The sequence below is a fragment of the Meriones unguiculatus genome, chromosome 6, assembly GCF_030254825.1.
Source record: "Meriones unguiculatus strain TT.TT164.6M chromosome 6, Bangor_MerUng_6.1, whole genome shotgun sequence".
Lineage (NCBI taxonomy): Eukaryota > Metazoa > Chordata > Mammalia > Rodentia > Muridae > Meriones > Meriones unguiculatus.
Window position 1 is genome coordinate 23,035,661 of NC_083354.1, and position 20,696 is coordinate 23,056,356.

The window sequence follows — 20,696 nt, forward strand, 5'->3', positions numbered from 1 at the left end:
CGCTTTAGCAATGTGAAGATGAAATGTGTTAAATGAGTTGAGAATAAATCAGGGCAAAGGCTCAAACAAAAAAGTAATAATGGTATTTATTCAGCTTTTAGGAAATTAAATAACAAAACCCAGAATAAAGTAAAACAAAAACCATAACATGTCATATGACTGATCAAGTGTAAGCACAATAGCTTTTATTAATGAATATAAAAATAAGATTTGACATTCGTATTTGCTCTTTTTCTAACTTGTGCTGTATGGATGTTTTTAGAAGCTTGAGCAACCCAGTGCCTACCATGTGACTGAGATCACAGTCCCATAGGGAAACAAGTTTCTATTCTTGGAGGCCCCATACAACTAGATCCCTCAGAACTTTTCCACTGGTGCTTTAGTGAGAGAAACAGGCTCTGTCAGAGCACAAGCCTGCCCAGCTCTGCCAACTCTTTAGTTTTCTAGGCTCTCCACATGACCAGTGTTCTAAGCATCAGTCTCCCTGGCAGCCACTGCCATTGTCCTCAGTACAATCTCCCACACTGCACCAAAACTGAGATCAACAGACCTTCAGGTCAAACGTTGACCTGTGTTCCTGGGAGCTGGAGGGCAGTCGGCGTAGGAAGATAAGGAGCAGTGGCTGCTAACTCTACTCAGCCAACCTCTTCAAGGAGTAACTAAGTGTGCTGACTGCACTTACCCACCTAGAGCAATACACAACCACCCTAGAGCAAATGAGCACAAGCCCCTCAAAACAGAGGCAGACTTAGTGAGCCGAGGCCACAGCCTGGCTCAGTTCATCTTGGTCCTTTCCAGAAGAACCTTATGAACCTCCTAGCTCAAGAGGCATCCCTGGCCAGGGCAGAGAACAAAAGAAGCAGGCTTTCCAGCTAGGGCAATGCCACATGGAGCTTAGGTTGTGCAGAAGGCTACGGCGTGAGAGGACAGCATCACCAATATCTAGAGCTGCAGTGCTCGCCCGCTGGACCACACTCCTGGAGTCTTAATGCAGCTTAATGGCAGTTGCCCAGATGTCGTTGCTTGGAGGCGGGGGAAGGACCCATCCTTGGGGAACGGAGTTGCCTTTAGGATGATCAGACGGCACCAGGTACTGATCCCAATCATGCCTTAATAAGAACATTAGAGAACAACGTTTATTCCTGGTTTTCCCCAAGCAAGATATTCAGAAGCTGTATTCTACATCCCACAGACTGTGCTCAAATGACAGACGGACTGACCCGCTACAGAACTGGGTTTCTAGAGAGTATGCCAAGGGTCACACTACTGTACAGATTTAAGGAAAAACGTACTGACTCTCATTATGGAGTCTACCTTTGTCATTTCTCTCTTTCTGAGACAGGGCTGGGGCTGGCCTTGAACACCTTATCTTCCTGCTTCCACCTACCAAGTATAGAGCTACAGGCACAAGCCACCACACTTGGCTATATCAGCAAATTTAAATCATCCCATGTGGCATTTTCATAGAAAACCAAAAATGCAGAGAGAGAAAAAATCTGCACATTCCTAGCTGGAGCCCCCGCTTTCTTCTCAGCACTTGTGGTATAAAGAGCATCCTTCTGTGGTCTACTCCGCACCATGCTGTTCAGTTCTGTGCTCCTTATTGGCGCTTTTACTGTTTAGGTGGCACCCAAGTGTCCTGCTGAGATACTAATGTTATGAAGTGTGACAGAGTTGTGAGGTACCTGTGGAGAAGACGTGCTCTAGACAAGCTTTGTTAGCACAGTTAGCTGTGATACAATGCAGATAATCAAGAGCTTACATTAAACTAGGCATCTTCAGACAAACACATGCAACAAGGTAGCGCTCAGCTAATAAAGTAAGAAAAGGCGAGTGCTGGGTCGGCAGTAAGCGCACTGCCTGCTCTTACAGAGGATCTAGGATTGGTTCCAGCATCCACACGGTGGCTCACGACTACCTGAACTCCAGGTCAGAGGATCTGATACCTCCTCCTGCCTTCCACAGGCACCAGGCACACATATGGTGCACAGATATATACACTCAGGCAAAATACCTAATCACATTAAAACAAAAATTGGAGACAAGAGGCTCAGCTGTCTACCTGGCCCTGTCTCCTTCAGGAGCAATGTCAAGTGTTCTGTGACTCAATATTCACAGTAACTTGGCAGAACACACCTACCATCAACAAGATGTTTAAACGCTAAAACTTGTGCATCAAAGTTAAAACTCTTCCTGGAAAATAAATCTGCTATGCTAGGAAAGTCCTTCCAAAGATTCAGAAATTGCTGGAACGTTGGAAGAAACCTCAGTTATTTTCAAGCCATTCTTTCAAGACCCCGATGTCCTAAGATGTTTGAGTCTAGAAAACAACAAAATGCCACTAGGCAACAAGTTTATACCACCTGGGCCATGTAACCACTCACTGCTTTACCTGCTGACTTCTCAAAGGACTGCACGTGAGCAAGAGGCTGCTGCTAACGCTCAAAGGCAGCTTCCTCACAGGTGAGAGCATCACACCTACACAGTTCAGGATTACCCAACTCAGAAGGAGCTAGTCCAGTTGAGAGCACTATACTTTAACCTGCAGGCACTTGGGAGGTCAGCATGGACCTTAGCCTCCATGGGTAGCTATTCAGGAAAAAAAAAAAAGAAAAGAAAGGTGGGACTGGAGAGATGGCTCAGTAGTTAAGAGTGCTGACTGCTCTTCCAGAGGTCCTGAGTTCAATTCCCAAAATCACACCATGGCTCACAACCATCTATAATGTGATCTGATGCTCCCTTCTGGCATGCAGATGTACATGCAGAAAAAAAAAAGGTTTCTCTTCCTGAGTTGACTTAGTACCAAAAGAGAATTAAGAAAACAAGGCCAGCTATGGTAGTATATGCCTTTAATCCCAGCAATGAAGTGGAGGCAAGAAGATCCCTGAATTCAAGAACAGCATGGTCTACAGAGCATTCATAGCCAAGTTTCCATTTCTTTACTTGTTCAAATGGAGACACTGACTTCCAAGAATTATGAGGACTTTAAAGATACAGGTGGCACCCTTGGAAACTTGGCAACACTACACACTCAAAGTGAACTTTTAAAAAAGATGCAGCAAGAGACCTCAACAGTAGAAGCATTTCATCAAGAGCTTATTGCTACCCAAGGCAAAGGGCGAGCAGAGGCTGTCCTGACCTTATCTGAATGAGCGCAGGCAAGGAGTGCTCAGCCTGGAGGTAATACTGCTGGAACGGCTGCAAGACGTGAGCAAGCGGGAACTCATCTGAAAGAGAAAGGCACAACATGTCACCCTTGCTGTCAAGGCTGCAGTCTCACCGCAAGGTGACTGAACCGCTGGCCAACCTCATCTCATCTGCAGCCCTCACTTCCATCATGGAGTTGTGAATCTCAACTTGTAGTCAGTTCTTCCTCTCAGCTCAAGTTGGGTTACTCACAATAAAAAGAACCGTCTCCTTAGCTCTTTCCTCATCTCCACTGGCAAGGATAAACTTACCTGCATCTCCAAATAACTTGGACTCAATTTCACGTTTCTGAAGTAAAAGTTTCTCTTTCTCTTTTCTCTGTTTCTTTTCCAGTTCTCTTTTCCTCTCTTCTTCCTGTTCTCCTTCTAGCATAACTCGGAGGGCTCTCTCTTCAGCTTCATAAAGTTCAGAGCGTTTTTTAATGAGTTTTCTGAGCCTCTGAAGATGGTGCTCAAAAGTCTCATCTGCTGAGGCAGGAGGACAGACCCCTGTGCAAAAAAAAAAAAAAAAAAAAAAGCAAATGGATGTTTCTTTGCAGTAAGGTACGGCTGTTACTAGGCAGTAAGAAGCAGAGGAACACCTATGCAGCTTTGCCATGTGCTTTACACATTCTTGCTAATACAGAGTGACACTAGCTATGGGCAGAACTACCCCTTCACAGATGAGGAGACCGGCACACACACTTTACCTAAGTTCTCAGAAGACAACCATCTGCCACTTTCCAGAAGGAGGCACATCTGGACCTCTTCTACGAGGCCACCTTCTCCTTCTATCTCTCTGACCTATTTTGTTTTCTTCATTGATCCTTATTTTGAGTCCTTTTGTCTTTTGAGTCCTCATCTCATTCTATAATCTCAAGTTCATTCCAAATTGTGCTACTTTGCTGATGAACTAGCTCATTTGAGTCTGTTGGTGTCATGTGTGTTTGTGTACCTCACTTGCGTGTATGCAGGGCATATGTTCAGGTCCATATCACCGTGCACACCACTGTGAAGCAGAGGACGACATCAGGTGTCCTGGTCTATCACTCTTTACCTTGTTCCCTTGAAACAGGGCCTCTCCTGGGGCTGGGGAGAGATGGCTCATTGATTAAGGGCATGGGCTGTTCTTCCACAGGATCCAGGTTCAATCCCCAGCAACCACATGCCAGTTTAAACTGTCTGTGACTCCAGTTCCATGGGATTTAACACTCTCACCCAGACAGACAGACATGCAGGAAAAATATCAATTCACATAAAATAAAAGTAAATAAATCACTGGGGGAAGAAAAAAAAAATCAGGCTTCCCAGTACTGAGAAGACTGAGGCAGGAGGATCTTTATGAGTTCTAGATCAGCTGGGACTACATATTGAGACAAGAACCTGCCGCCGAAAGAAAAGGAAGGGAAAGGGAAAGGAAAGGAAGGGAAAGGGAAAGGAAAGGAAGGGAAAGGGAAAGGAAAGGAAGGGAAAGGAAAGAGAAAGAGAGAGAGAAAGAAAGAGAGAAAGAGAGAAAGAGAGAGAGAGAGAGAGAGAGGAAGGAAGAAAGGAAGGAAGCGAGCAGCAGCAGGCTCTCTCACTGAACCTGGAGCTAGGCTGGTACCCAGTAGGCATCAGCCACCCTCCTGTCTAAGCTCCCTCACACTGGGACTACAGGTATACATGACTACATCTGGCCTTTTACACAGGTATTGGGGATTCAAGTGCAGGTACTCTACACACTGAGCCACTTCTCCAAGCCCTCTCACCCAGGACAGATCATAAGTTCCTTAACATGGACCAATCAACTCAAGACTGCTCCTCCTGTTTCTGTCTCAGTAAGAGTAGCATAGTAGTCTTCAATTAGCAGCCTAGACTAGAACCTTGAAATCACCATAAAACAAACAAACAAAAGGGGGTGGGGCTTCTGTATTGTTTTTCATAAGAGAGAACTGCAAACAACAAATACTAATCTTCGCTCTTACATACAATTGCCCTGGAAAAATGCACACACACGCACACACATAGTGATGTCACAGGATTCTGAACTACACTGGAGGCTAATAACTTTGTAGACCAGGCTGGCCTCAAACTCACAGAGATCTGCCTGCCTCTGCCTCCCAAGTGCTGGGATTACAAGTGTGCACCACCAACATTCAGCTGACCATGAAAACTTATAAAAGAAAGCATTTAATTTGGGGCTTGCTCACAGTTTCAGAGGGTTAGAGTCTATGACAGTCACAGTGAGGACCATGGCAGCAGGCAGGCAGTCATGGTAGCTGAGCACAACTGACTCATAGAAACCAATCAGTTGGTGCATGAGTCTGGCTCAATGCACAGCAGCTATATCCCAATAAAACTTTATTAAGGATGTAAAAGAATCTGTTTTCATAGCATTTTTTCTACATCTCCATTTTTTTATTTTGAAAATTTATATTATGAGTAAGTACAGGAACATCTATGCCACGGCATATGTGTAAAGTCAGAGAATAACTTTCAAGAGCTGGCTCCCCCTTTCTATTATTGGATCTAGGGTTCAAATTCAGGTCTTCAGGCTTGCCCAGCAAAGGCTTTTACCTCCTGAGACATCTTGCTGGACCTCATTTCCTATTTTAAACTACACGGAGTAAACTCTTAGGCAGACTGGCACTTGGTAATTTGTACTTGTTGTGATGCAATTCCCTACAGAAGTAAAACACAACACCATAAAGGACAAAGTAAACAACTCCCAAGTCTTAGGAACCTCCTGAAACTTAGATCCACAAAGCCCCCACCCAGGTTATTTAGTGAAGACTCTCCACGAGCTGTGCTGTCTGTAGCCCCTGCAGAGGGCTCCAGGACTACAGCTTTCACGAGTCGTCACTCAGACTGGGCTTGGCTTCTCAGTGACACACTGCCTTTGAGTCCTCCATGCTCCTCTGTTACTCCTTCACCACACCCCTGTAAGCAACCCCAGTAAACTCACTGCTTCAGAGTTAGATTTGGGTAGAACTGGTATGCTTCAGTGCCCTACCTGGGACAAGCAGACATTTGTTCACATCTCTCTGAAAGTTAGCCAAGAATGAACTCTCAAATATCCCCATTATGGGTCTAAGATGAAGCACCTTAGAGGCAGCATGTGATCAAAGTAGGTGAGGTGAGGAGGAACCTCACTGAAGGAGATAGGATGGTGTATCTGCACTTGGCTTTTGAAGGGCAGCGAGATCTTAAAGTGTCGAAGAAGGGATGGGACTCAAGGCTTCTGGACAAACCAACCAGCACGAGGCAAGTAAATGAAAGGCAGAGCTAAACAATTTCCAGAAAAACCAACCTAGCTGGACAAACGTCTATGAAGAGGCTTTGGTTGCCTGGCTAGAGTTGGGGGTTCCCTCCAGAATGCAAGAGGAACCTGTGGAGACCTAAGACCAAAGGTTACACAGAAAGCTCTGGACATCCATCCTCCCTGTCCAATCATTCAGATCCTTTCCGAAAGCACTAACCCGGGCTTTAGGTGCATCAGCAGGAGCAGCCATGTTTCACCATGTTCTGGACAGGCTAGTAATAGGTAAAAGTGCAAAGAAAGCTTTCCTTTTGGCACACTGCAAAGGTTCAGCCACAACAAGCCCATACGAAAGTGCAGTGCTTTTCCACAGCTGCCTCTCTTTGAAACTGTGGACACCAAGGGTGCCTCAGTTACTTTTCTATTGCTATGGCAAGACACCATGAGCCGGCTGCGGTGCACACCTGTAATCCCAGCTCTCAGGAGGCAGAGGCAGGTGATCTTTGTGAGTTCAAGGCCAGCAGTCCAGGATAGCCAAGGCTACACAGAAAAACCCTGTCTTGAAAAACCAAACAACAACAAAAAAACTAAACAAAAAACCCAAAAACAAAAACTTTAGCCAGGCTCAGTGGCACAATCCTGTAATCCCAGCACTCCGGGAGGCAGTGGCAGGCCTGGTCTACAAAGCGAGTCCAGAAGAGCCAAGGCTATATAGAGAAACCTTGTCTTGAACAACCCCCCCCAAAAAAAAAGAAAGATACCATGACCAAGATAACTTCATTTTTAATTATTTATTTATTTTTGGTTTTTTTAGACAGGGCTTTTCTGTGTAGCCTTGGCTGCCCTGAAACTCGCTCTGTAGAACAGGCTGGCCTCAAACCACCACCACTTGGGCAGATCAAGGCAACTTTTAAAAGGAAGCATTCACTCAGAGTTTCAGAGGGTTAGAGTCTGTGACAGCCATGGTGGGGAGCATGGCAACAGGCAGGCAGTCAGGTGCTGAGGTGGTAGCTGGAAGTACATGTCATGATCCACAAGCATAACACAGAGGAGGCAACTGAGAATGGTATGAGTTTGTGAAATCTCAAAGGTTTCAAAATGCTCAGGCCACACCTCTTTCTACAAGGCTACACCTTCTAATCTTTCCCAAGCAGTTCCATCAATTGGGGACCAAGATTCAAGCCTGTGAAGGCCATTCTTAAACAGACCACCATAAGGGGCTAAACATTTTCTGAAACTTTCTGCTTCAAAATTGCAGAATCAGACACAGTGGGTGGCACATACCCAGAACTCAGGTGTTGAAGGCAGAAGAGTCAGTAGTTCAAGGCCTGCTTTGGTTTACATGTTAAGTGTGAGGCCAATTAGGGCCTCACAAAAACAAAAACAGCCAGGTGTGGTGGTACATAATTTGGGAGGTAGAATCAGATGGTTTCTGTGAATGTGAGCTCAGCTTTGTCTGTACATACAATGAGCTCCAGGCCAGCAGAGGCTACACATTGAGACTAATGCTAAAATGTAGGAATTTGGCATTTATATCCTGAGGAACTACAGCATAAAAAAACATTAAAGCATCTTTGTTTGGGGATACAGAGATAGGTCAGTAGTTAAGAGCAGTTGTCATTCTTGTGGAAGATTCATTTGGTTCCCAGCACCCATATGAGGACTGTAACTCCAATTCCAAGTTATCAAATATTTTCTGACGTCCATTGGCATTCACACACACATCATACACATACGCATTATTAAAAATGGGTTAAAAAAAAATCAACCCCACAGTTCTAAGCTACTGCTGTCAAGTCCAGTTACTCTACAAAGTGAAATTAATGAAGTACCAAATGTTCTTCCTCCAAAAACATTTGCAAGCCAAGCATCCTGGCCTAGGCCCATGACCTCTACACTAGAGAGGCTGAGGTGGTGCAGCTGTCATAAGATCAAAGCCAGCATGGGCTGCAGAGCTGTGATTCTACCTACAACAAAGAAACAAAAGATGGGGGAGGAGAGGGACACACACTTGTTCTTACGTGTACAATATTTGGCACAGGAGGTACCAGAATACAGAGAAAGAGGGAGAAAAAAAAGGAGAAAAGCCGCCATACTCACCCTTCCTTGCTGCAGCTTCTTTCCTCAGCTTCCTCAGTTTCTCTAAAGCACGCAAAATGTCCACCATTCTTTTGGTATCTGATTGTTTTTTCCTTACTTCAGCTAAAACACCATCAGCAGCAGCTTTGAGTTCCTGTTCCTGGAGGGAAAAAAGCCCACAAGAACTTGTATTAGGAACCACCTGACAGCAGATTAGACTTCGGTGGAGGCAGGATTTCAGAGATCAGGCCATCCACACCACTACTAAGTCAGTACTTCCATTGCCTAGCATGGAGTGCTACAATGGCTCAGCCCAGGGCTTCTTTCCTTTCACTGATCAATTCTACAGCCATGTTGCTCCCCTGTGTAACCCAAGCTGGCCTTGACTGAACTCCCTATCTTTTTACCTCAGCTTCCCATAGGTGTCATCTTCCTCTCCCGGTTGATCACACAGCCTTCTCCCTCTTTTATTAGTTTTGTGTTATTTATTTCCGAAAGATGGTCTTACTCTGTAGCCCAGGCAGGATTCAAACTGCAGCACTCCCCCTGCCTCAGCCTCCCGAGTGCTGGGATCACAGGTGTGAGCCACCACAGCCAGCTCCACATAACCTTCTTCATGGAGAGCTCTCCTTTCAGCTGCCTCAGCACCTGCACTGTGTTCTTGTTTCTCCGAGTTTCCTATCGTGTGCTACAGTGATTGCCCGAATCTCATCTACCCTGTCAAGCTGGTATTCTATAAATGTACAGATGAACAGACCTGAAGAACTGGGCTCCCAAAGAGGCCAATGAATGAAACTGGAAAAGCCTGGGACTCTACAGTGTCTCAGAGTAACTCTAAGTTTGTCCTTCACTGCTCCCACAGATGCTTCCACACAACTGTCTTCCACATGTTGGAGGCCAATCTTCCTGGGATTTGCCTTCCATATCCTCATCTGCTTGCCTAGTTCTCTCTCCCATCTGTCTCGTACACATGCCTGAAATTCCAACATTACAGCCAATGACCCACTTAACTCTTCTGCTCAGAAAACTCCTCGCCTGGAACTATCTGTACCTGTTGCTTCACCTGGCTTTAGCACTGCCTTAAAGACTCAGCTCAGATTCATGAAATTATCTGGGAAGCCTTCCTCCAACTAGACAGCGTCCCTGGGCTCCTTATACTACCCTCAGCTGAAAAACTAACATATACCACGCTGTACTGACATGCTCTCCTACAAGGCTCTAAGCAATCAAGGACAAGAGCTTATTGTTATCAGTCACTAGGCCTGACGCCTAATGGGCCCTTACTAAATGTTTGTTGAAGTGACTCAGATTCTTTCAGATTAAAGTTTTGCCTCCCTTGTGCTGACATTCCTGCAGGTACAACGCTAAGTCAACGTGCTTCCCAGCAATGCTATATCGGCCTCCAGGGCAGTGGTAGACACAGGGGAAAGGCAGACTGTGCTGGCTAGTTTTATGCCAACTCAACATAAGCTAGAGGGCTTTGGGAAGAGAGAAATCAACTGAGAACCACCCCCTGTCCCACTGCCAGACTGGGCTGCGGGCAAGCCTGTGATGCACTTTCATAATTGGTGATTCATGGTGGAGGTCACAGTCCAACCGTGGGGGGTGCTACCCTTGGGCAGGTGGTCCTGGGTATGAAAGAAAGCAGGCTGAGCAAGCCATGGAGAGCAAGCTGGCAAGCAACACTTTTCCATGGCCTCTGCATCAGCTCCGCCCTGTCTGATTTCCGACCCTGACTGATTTAATGATACACTGGGATATGGAGGTATAAGTGAAATACTCTTTCCTCCCCAAGTCGCTCTTGGTCATAGCACTTCATCACATCAACAGAAACCTTAACTAAGATAAAAGTGTTAGCTGATTGTACAGAGTAGAAGGGGCAAAAGTAACCTTAGCACTGCCACAACAAGACTTGAATGACAAAACCAATAGACATGCTAGCATGGAAGGGGGAAAGCACCAAGATCCTCAACCCTAGACAACAGGCAACTGGGAAATGCTCAGAGCAAGAAAAATACTCTTCCCCAGGGACGAGCACCTCTGTTCACTATCCAATACCAAGTGGTCAGCTCTGAAGTCATATATATACAAGTAACATTAACTATACTAATCAGATTGTGCTTGTGTATATATGTTAACAGTACGTAAAGAAAAAAGGCCATGAATTTGAATGAGAACAAGGGAAATATATGGGAGAGGCTGGAGGACAGAAAGGGAAAGGGGAAATTTATGTAATTATATTTTCAAAAACTAAATGCACACACATTATTTTAAAAAGAGAAAAAAGAGCAGCAATGGGGCTGAAGAGATGGCTCAGCAGTTAAGAGCACTTGCTACTCTTACAGAGGACCAAGGTTCAATTCCCAGCACCCACACAGTGGTTCACAATCTAGATCCAGGGAGCCAATGTCTTCTTCTGACTTCCAGGGCAGTATGCACACATGCAGTGCACATACAAACATGCAGAAAAACCAATCACAAAAACCAAAATGAATAAATCTAAAACAACAACAATATCAGCAGCATTCAAGGGCAATGAGGATGCCTTCAACTAACATTTGGCAAATTCCTGTCTCTACTGAAGAACATGAGATAGACAAGCTCTGCAATCAGACAATTTAGACTTAAGTTTGAAGCAATATTGGCACAAACTTGTATGACTGTTGTCAAGTTAACTGCTTTCAGTCTCAATCTGTAAAGTCAGGGTAATGAATTCTTCAGGGCTGTATGTAGGATGCTAGCACAGTGTCTCCTGAAGATGTGTGTGCGGAACTGGAGTGAAGAAAGCAAGCACAGAGAACAGCATAGGGTTTGGGTTCTGCATACTCTCCTCTTACAATAATGCACTTGGCAGCCAAGCTCCTTTGTCTCCCCAAACACTGCATCTACCAACCTCAGACCTCCATCTATCCATATACTACTCATTAAACAATGAGGGTTTCATCAAACTAATAACCATCAAACTTGGACACTTTCCTTTTGTAAATTTTTAAAGATTTATTTATTTATACATGAGTATTCTATTTACATGTGTGCCTGTGTGACAGAAGAGGGCATGAGATTCTATTATAGACGGTGTGGTTGCCGGGAATTGAACTCATGACCTCTGGAAAAGCAGACCTCTGGAAAAGTACTCTTAACCACTGAGCCAGCTCTCCAGCCCCAAAACTTGGACAGTTTCTAGTCAAATATGTTCCCAATGCATCGTAGTAGGAGGACCCATGCAGCCTGAACTGGCTTTTGATGCATGCACACTAAGGTAAAAGGCAAACCTCTGTCCAAGCAACTTTTAGAGAGCAGTGACCTACTTATCATCTTATGCCTATGCACAATGGGAAGTGCATATGATTAAAATCGAATGCATCATGGAAGGGGACAGACACAAAGCAGATACAGGCCCTAATCTCTCAAGCCAAACAGAGACCCAACATCACTGTCTATGTTAATAATAAGTTCCTATTCTTGAACCCCACAAAAGGAAGTACCAAAAACCCCAGAGTACCCTGTGGGCCCTTGGCCGCCAATCTTGACAGTGTATTACTTTCTAAGCTCTACTTGCTACTGCTTTGTTTTTGAATAAAGTTTTCTTACTATTTTTGCAATTTTATGTGAGCCCTTATTTTAATCATTTGAATAAAAGGTCAAGTACCTGAAAACACTTGGACCAGGCAGACCCATACCACCCGATACACTGGGAGTCATCGTTTCAACCAATAAACAAACGAATCCTGGGGAAAAACTATTACTGACCTCATTGGCCAATTAAGTTATAAAGGTCTCGAGGTGTGGCCCAAATCTCCTAAATTTGCATGCTTAGAACAGTATAAAGCAATACGAAGACCGTGAGTACTGCCTATCAGTAAGTGGATCCAACTTTGACGCAGACACAGGCGATGTGTCCTCCCAGAAATGAACGTGTGAATCTGTCATGTTATTACTGAACTTCATAGTCCCCGTTCTAGAGTTTTGTGTACCACACATCGCCAACGGAATACAGAGCAAAGGGGTGAGAAAGGCTAGCTTTCACAGATAAGTATCCAAACTAACCAGCACACAGACTCAGGTTCCAGACACCACTGTTCCAACCGCCGAACGCACAGGAGTTCTTACCCGCTTCTTTTCCTCCACTTGCTGCACGCACTTTACCCTCCAGCGGTCAATCTCCTGCTCCCGTTCCGTGGCCTGCGCGGCCTCCGCCTCCCGCTCAGCCTCGCGTTCCCGGGCTCTCTCACGAAGCCGCAGCCGGCGGCGCCGGACCCTCTCCAGCCTCCGTCGCGCCTCGCCCACGTAGGCGGCCTGGGCCAGCGGCTGCAGCCGCTCGGCTAGCTCCGCTCGCAGTGGCGCCGCCTGAGCGTGCAGGGAGGCCCAGGCCGCCCCGTCGGCCTCGGCCTCGCGAAGGGACTGTCCCAGGCTGCGTAGCCGCCGCACCAGGCGCAAAGCGGCACGCAATCGCGCGCGCACTTCGCCTAGGCAGGGCCCGGCGGGCGTGCGCGGGGGTCCCGGACCGCCCGGCCGCCGGGCGTTCCCGAACACCGCCTCCAGCCACTGCCGATCGCGCAGGCGCTGAAGGGCCGCGTCCCCGAGCATGTCAGGCGGCGGCGGCGCCTCAGCCCAGCGCGGGCTCCAGGGAGGCCCCGGGCCTGGAGGCGGTGGCCGTGGACGCTCGCCGGCGTCGGGCCCTGGAAAGGGCCGGCACTGCGGCGGCATCGGCGGGGGCAGCGGCGGGGGTGGCACCGGGAAGAAGGTGCTGCCCCCACCGCCGCCGCCGCGGGAGGCCTCGGCCGGGACGCGGGGCGGCAGTGCCAGCGGAGGCTGGAGGAAGGGGGTGGATGCCCCCGGGAAGGGACCGGGCCGCTGGGGAAGAGGCGGCGGGAAAGCCGGGGAGGGCAGCGGCGGGGGCGGGCAGCCGAATGGAGCGGAAGGCGGAGGCTGCGGGGGTGGCGGACCCTGGCGGCCCTGGACGAAGAACGGCGGCAGGGCCATGTCTGCAGCAACCGCTAGCCGTGACAGTAAGCTGTGTACTTCTTTATCCGGGTTCCGGGAGGAAGTGACGTTTACAATGCGCGCCAGCCTCTCAGCGCGCCGTACGTCAGCACTTTGATTCCCACTTGAATTCGGAGATAGAGGTACTAGAGACACAGCCTGAGTCTTCGCCTAAGAGGTGAAAGACAAGTAGTGTGGGGTCCTAATGGAACTGGAGATTTGCTTATCTATCCAGGTTTTGTTATTACTAACCCTGAAAGTATCGCGTAATATGGACATACAGTTTTGCTTAATCATTTTCCTGTTGTAGGTTTTTTTTTTATTTCAAATGTTTATGAATAAAGCTTCTGCAGAATTTAATGTAATTCCAGGAGTGCATTTACTTAGTTTTTTTTTTTTTTTTTTTTTTTTTGAGACATGTATGGTTTTTTTTGAGACATGGTTTCTCTGTGTAGCTTCTCTGTCCTGGAACTCACTGTAGACCAGGCTACAGAGATTCAGAGATCTGCCTGGCGTATTCTTATTTTTTTAAAACTGTGTAGTGGGGTGCATGCCAAGATGTGGAGGAAGGACAACTTGAAGGAGTAAATTTTCTTCTTACATCATGTGGATTTCTCCAAACAAACCAGGGTTGTCAGACTTGGTACCAAGCTTTTTAGAGTAGCTGTACTTTGTTAGTATTTTGGAACACAACCTGTGTTAGTTACCCAGAGACCTATGACGTCATTGTGTCGTGGCCACACCTGGAAGGTGTAGTTACCTTCCGACCTACCCCGACACGTGGTCCCTCTCTTGCTCTCTCTCTGTCTCTCTGGGGCGCCCCCCCTTCCCCCACCATGCCCCGCTACCCACATCCTCCATATCCCTCCTAATAAACCTCTCGCAGAGAATATCGGTTGTCCCCCTGCCTCATATATTTTTAATTCCTAACACTTTATCTTCACCAGCAATCTGAGTAAACTGTTTTCTCTGCATTCTCATTCTTTCCTTTGAAGTATCTATTCCCATCTTTTGTATTTTTCTAATCCAGTCTTCTCCCTACTTGTGTGTATGTGACTTTGGACCAGCACATGCTAGAGCCCATGTGTGGGCGTCAGAGGGGAGCCTTCAGGAGTCAGTCTGGAGTCATTTTCCTTCCGCTGTGGGTTCCCAAGATTAAGTCCAGGTTGTGGCGTTTGCATGACAAGGCCTTTTACTCAATAAACCTTGCTGGCCCTTACTATTTCTGTTTAAATATGTCTGAGCATACATGGACGTGTGTGGGCCAGAAGAGGGCATTAGGTTGTTTTCCTCCACTCATCACCATCTGTTATGTGCTGAGCCATATGCATTTTTGTCTAAGGTGTGAACTTTAATTGAATCAAGGTATTTCTTTCACCAAGGAATGTCCATTTGTTGCTGCATCATTTATATGGTTAAATCCCTGAATTAATTCCACTGATAGTTGTATGAATATGGGGAAGCTACTGAAACTGAGTATCTAGCTTTAATTTTTAGAATTGTTTAATTGGGGTGTTTAGGCCTCCAGCTCCCTTCCAGCCTCGCAGCCCTATGTAGGAGAGGTTAATGGGAAGAGGGGGCGCAGACCTCTTTACTTCTCCTGGCTGTTTAAGGTCTATGTTTTTTTTTTTTTTTCTTTCTTTCTTTTTTATTTTTCAGGGCTATAGCAAGCTCCATCAACAGCAGATGTACACAGCAGCCTCCTCCAAGCCTGCTGGCTGCAGGCCAGCACCACATGCCACCCCTTCTCTTTCTCTGGGCTCTCAAATTTGTATGCTCAAGAGCCCTGGACCACACCCCTCTGTGCTGCACAAGGTAGGCCTTTACCAGCTGGCAAAAGCCACACCCACCCAAGACAACAGCTATGGACAAACCACAGACCAACCAGAATCCCACACTTAGGATTAAAACAAAGACACATTTACATAACATAACTGAGTTTTTAAAGAAACCAAAACTTCCATTACATAGAAGTGCTATGGATTTACCAATCCTGGAATAAAACAGCCTGTATGACATCTGTGCTCTTTAAAAATGACACCAATAGCTAAGCATTGTAGCAACACGGCTTTGGTCCCAGCACTCAGGAGGCAGAGGCAGGTGGACCTCTGATTGCTTTTGGTACTGCAATGCTGAGTACCACCATAGCATGGACAAACCACTACAGTTGCTTTTATTTATCCTTCTGTTTTATCCAGGTGCCAAACCCTAAATTCCAAGATAAATAGTAATTTGTCTCCTAGTTCATTACTGTTTTAACATATTTAGAAATTGCCAAATTGTGCTCTTAAAATGGAAATAATGATTAAAATATAAGGGGAGGATAATAAAAATAGAGTACAAAAGACTTTGGGACCCAGAACCATTACTATAGAGAGCAAGGACATCTGTTTCTGTTCCGTATGCAGCTACCAGGGTTAGATATCTGCGAAATTCAATGTCTGGCCGTACCAAGGAACCTCACATCCCTTATATTTTAGAAATCCTCAGTCTTCGATGGGATTTAGCGTGATGTATATTTTTCAGGAAAAAAGTGGGTGAAAACTCAACAATCTGAAAGCCAAAAAAGGAAAAAACAAATACAGATACTTTGACGTAAAGGACTTCAAAGAAAATTGAACTGAAAGACTGCTGTAATGGACTCAGATACAATTTTTACGTGGGTCTATCTCACCCTGTGTCTTAGTTTTGCCGTATAATGCAAAGTAGTAATTTATTTGTCAATGAGAACCGTGACTAATAATTTTATTTTTTGTAGACTTAAAAAGTCAACATATAGCTAGGACCAACAGACAAACAAATTCAGTACTTTAGGAAACGTGCACACCACACTAAGATACTTTATTTAGTCTGAGAAATGGCTGACAGTAAGCCACATAAAGAATTAGTTGTCTATGGTCTTCTTCTGAGTATTTAAATCAGACCATTAATCCTATCTACTCACAAATGGTGGTAAAAATGGTTCAAAGATGGCAAAGAAGTCAGACAAGTCATCGAGAAAATGGATCTGTTTTTATGGTGCCAGCTGGAAAACCAATGACATGCACTAGTAGAAAAGACCAAAAATAGAGATAACATGTCATCAAAATGTAGGGTTTCAAGGTATTTTTCCTTATCTGAAAACTACCTGTTCCAGTTTTTTAAATGAAATTTCAAATAGCTCCAGGGAATGTGGGTAGGAAAAGGCAGTACTAAAGAATGGGATCCCAATACTCAACTTTAAAGAATTTATTTTCCCATTTTTAGAGTAACATTATTGTAAAGTCCACAGTTATTGCAACACCTGCATTGCTTAAAAGAATTCCTAAGAATTTTGTTAAAGCACATTTTTAAAAAACAGAACCAAAATAATGTACATTTTTATCTCTAAACATTGTGTCATTAAAGTCCATATACTGTCTTCTGTATAAATCAATGTGATGTTACAATAATATACATGATCCGATTCTTATCTTAAAGGCTTCTGACCATGTATGATATCCAAGATCGATTCAATGCCTTTAATGCCAGACTGCAGAAACTGTTATGACCCTAAAGAAAACAAGGGAAAGCTCTATGTACAGGCAGGAGTCTGAGGGTTTAGCTGTTTGCAGCATCCGCTTGGCGAGGCCATCCATCCTCCTCAACGCCAGAGTCATACTCCTCTTCAGAGGACTCTTTTGATGGAGCCCTATAATAAAAAGCCATAATTGTTAGTTTTTTCAACAAAATGACTAAGAATAGTAAACTAATCTTCATAGCTAAATAGCCTCCCAAAACAGAAAACAAGAATATTTTTAATATTAGAATTGCTTAGTGGTGAAAGATGGGAATTACGTCATAGAAGAGTCAGTCCAGTGATTTCCTTACTAAAGCTACTGCTGAAATGAACTGCAGCTCATGAACAAATCCAGCCCACTGTCTTATTCTGTAAATAAAGATTTGCTGAGATATGGACAAACTCAATCATTTATGTGTTGTCTATGGTGCTTCTGTGCGGGGGCAGTTTTGAACATTTGTAGTTCAGACAGTATGGCTCTGAAGCATTTATGTGAGAAAGTTTGCTGATTTCTAGAATAAAGCAGTAACTGTGTCAAAGTAGTCATTTGACATGACACTGAGGGAAAAATCAATTTTGTAAACAGAGTTTTGGTCTTATGAAAACCATTAAAAAAAGCTGAATGTGCTAGTACACACCAGTAGTCCCAGCACTTAGAAGTTCGAGGCTATGCCCAGATACTTACTCACTTCAAGGCCAGCCTATGTCTAAAAAAACAAACAAATGAGGCAGGTCATAAAAACAAACAAACAAACAAAAAAGCCGTCATCCATCAGTTAGGAAATTAGCATCAGGCTGGAGTTGGCTCAGGAGTTTAGAATACTGGCAGTTATTCCAGAGGACCCAGGATTGATTCCTAGTAACCAAATGTCAGCTCAAAACTGTAAGGAGCTCCAGTTCCAGGGCTCAGATATACATGCAGACAAAATACCAATGCACATAAAATAAAAATAAAAATTAGCCATCAAAAGCCATTTTAATCTTCGTATTTTGAATACTTAATGTCTGTTCTCCCTTACCCTACCTTTTCTTCAGCTTTCTGAGACAGGACTTCTCTTGTGTAACCCTGGTTGCCCTGGAACTCATTCTGTAGATCAGGCTGGCCTCAAACTCAGAGATGTGCCTGCCTCTTCCTCCTTGGTCTTGTTTTGAGACAGTATCTCCTAGTCTACCTTGGCCTCAAGTTCACTGTGTAGCTGAATTAACCATGAATTCCTGCGCCTTCTACTTTGACCTCTCAAATGCTGCACTGCAGGTGCTCCCCTTCACATCCAAATGGAAGACTGTCTCTTTATATACTGCTTGCTGCAGGAAAAGTAGAGGCTGATTTTGTACATTTTCAGTTTTCAAATTCTTGCAAAATTATTTTACAAACCATAGATTTTTCCTATAAAATTCATGAGATCATTACAAATAAGTTATAAAGACCAATAAACTCAATGAGTAAGGACCTTCACTTTTAGTTCTATTCTGACTTGAGAATGTTTTACCGAATGTATCCTGGTTCTTTTTTTCCTTCTACTACTTCTTTGTCAACTTCCACACATACAATGTCAGAATTAGGAACCTCGAACATTGGTTCTAGTAACAGCTTTTCCTAAAAAGAGAAAAGATAACAAATTAGAGGAAAATGGATTGCACAATACTTGAATTTTAAGCACTGTAAAAGTTTTCACATTCCTTATATTAAAACAGCTAATTATGTTCAGGTTATTTTATAAATAAATCAAAGGCCTATTGTTCTGCCAATGTGGGCAACATAGACACACAAAGCCTCCAGTTTCAGACTCAGATGTTACTCCAAAGTGGTGCCTGGCTTTTTCTATGACTGAGGCAGGCAACTAATAATCCTTACTTTTATGTCACTAATTGTAAAATCACTTCTACCCAGCTCTTTGATTTCAAACTGTGATTCATATGAACATTTGCAGCAATAGGCTTTAAGGAAACTTTAGAAAACCAAATTTTCCTGTAGGTAGGAGCTAAAGGGAATTGCTACAATCAAATTTTCCAGAAATGTAGACTGAATTACTTGTTTTTTTCAGTTTGCCTGTCTATGTCTGTCCTTAGTAATACCTTAACACAAGAGTACAGTCTCAAACTGCTTATGGTAAATGCATAGTTACATAATTGAAATATATGACAGCAGAGGAATCCTTAAAGGAAAAGATAATCTATACTTGCTTTGGGAGCAAACAATGAGATAGTAATCCATGCCAAATCTGGGGAGCAGGGCACAGAAGTTTAAAAAAAGGAGTGGGTGGTAGCAGGAGGTCTGTGTCCTACCTAGTCTCTAAGCAACCTCATAGCACACTGAAGCATGGGGGCAAAGGGGGATTTCAACAGGTCTGAGAAGGAACTTGGTCAACTGTCTTTGTAAAGCTGGGCGTGTCACTATAGGCCTGTAACCACAGAGCTTGTGAGCCAGACACAGAAGACTCAAGAGTTCAAGGTCATACATGGCTACCAAGTCTGAGGCCAGCCTGGACTACCTGAGCTCTTGCTCTCCAGATGCCTCCTGCTCCAAATTATGCTATAGAATTTTCTCAAATTCTCCTTCCAATGACTAAGCCTTCCCCCCCTCTTCTCCCCCCCCCCCTGGAGACACAGTCTCTCTACATAATCCTGGCTGTCCAGGAACTATACATTATATAGATTATGCTGGCCTCAGATTCAAAGATCTGCCTAACTCTGCCTCCCAAGTGCTGAGAGACGTGTGTTATCACACCCGTCTGACTCAGATTTTATGTATTTCAGTCATAGTGTGTATGCCCTTCGTTGAACACCTTACAATTTAAGTCTTAAAGAGTTCTTTTTGTTTACAATTTGGGGTTGATTTTCTTTTCTTTCTTTTTTGAGACTGTGTCATGGTGTCTGTAATTCTGTTCCAGTGTCCATCTAGCCACGGCTTTCAAAGCAGCCTCTGTACCATTCAATTCATATCACATCACCAGCTTAAGCTGGTCCTTGGTGATCTTTTCCTAATACAGTCACACAGCATTTGCTCTATTGACTGTAACAACTATTATTAATCTTTCCAGAGTCACAGAATTTTACCTAAATGGAAATAATGTCTATTTCATAGACGAAAGTTCCAGAAAGTTAAGTAAACTGAGACTGAGAAACAAGACAAAAGATTGAGGCTGGGCTGGCCTTGAACTCGCTATAGAGCTGAGAATGCATGCTTCTACTGCCTTCACCTCCTGAGTATTAGCATTACAGATATAAGCCACCACATCTAGCTATATGATGTTGGGTATAGAATTAAGGGCTTCTTGCATTCTACCATGTACTTACTCTACCTACTGAGCTACCCTAACCCCAAACAAACTCTGTGTGTGTGTGTGTGTGTGTGTGTGTGTGTGTGTGTATAAGTGTGTGAGGGAGAAAGAGAAAACACATGTAAGTGTTGACATTCACACTATTAAGCCACACTTACAGTCACAAATTACCTTTATCTGGGGGGTGAGGCAAAATAAAATCTGTGACTACCCCATCTATCCTCCAAACACTTGGTGGCGCACGCCTTTAATCCCATCCTTGTGAGGCAGAGGCAGGCGCATCACTGTGAGTTCGAGGCCAGCCTAGTCTACAGAGTGAGTTCCAGGACATCCTGTGTAGTGAAACCCTGTTTCAGCACCTACCAACTCTCCCAAAGAGAAGATATCCAACA

At 44.6% G+C, this 20,696-nt stretch overlaps 2 protein-coding genes across 2 annotated transcripts in view; both read right to left on the minus strand.

The window, feature by feature from the left end:
* Positions 1–61: 61 nt before the first annotated feature.
* Positions 62–13,555, minus strand: Pdcd7 (programmed cell death 7). Its single transcript, XM_021626438.2, has 5 exons — positions 12,613–13,555; positions 8,524–8,662; positions 3,459–3,695; positions 3,140–3,227; positions 62–1,109 (listed from the first exon to the last, which is right to left on the minus strand). Exons 1-5 carry the CDS (start codon positions 13,483–13,485, stop codon positions 986–988), a joined length of 1,461 nt encoding a protein of 486 aa, XP_021482113.1. The 5' UTR covers positions 13,486–13,555; the 3' UTR covers positions 62–985.
* Positions 13,556–16,698: 3,143 nt separating this feature from the next.
* The window catches only part of Clpx (caseinolytic mitochondrial matrix peptidase chaperone subunit X), a 36,379-nt gene continuing 32,381 nt past the window's right edge, over positions 16,699–20,696 (minus strand). Inside the window, exons 13-14 of the mRNA XM_060384879.1 lie at positions 18,514–18,620; positions 16,699–17,155 (exon numbers count right to left, since the gene is read on the minus strand). Coding sequence (XP_060240862.1) covers positions 17,065–17,155; positions 18,514–18,620 — 198 coding nt within the window. The 3' untranslated portion in view covers positions 16,699–17,064. The remainder of the gene's footprint in view (positions 17,156–18,513; positions 18,621–20,696) is intronic.

Excerpts from the sequence above, each read along its gene's own strand:
- Pdcd7 (XM_021626438.2), bottom strand. The coding sequence starts at position 13,485 with ATGGCCCTGCCGCCGTTCTTCGTCCAGGGCCGCCAGGGTCCGCCACCC. Across the intron at positions 3,696-8,523 it reads AGAAGCTGCAGCAAGGAAGG|GGGTCTGTCCTCCTGCCTCA; the intron begins GTGAGTATGGCG and ends TTTTTTGCACAG. Across the intron at positions 3,228-3,458 it reads CAAGTTATTTGGAGATGCAG|ATGAGTTCCCGCTTGCTCAC; the intron begins GTAAGTTTATCC and ends TTTCTCTTTCAG.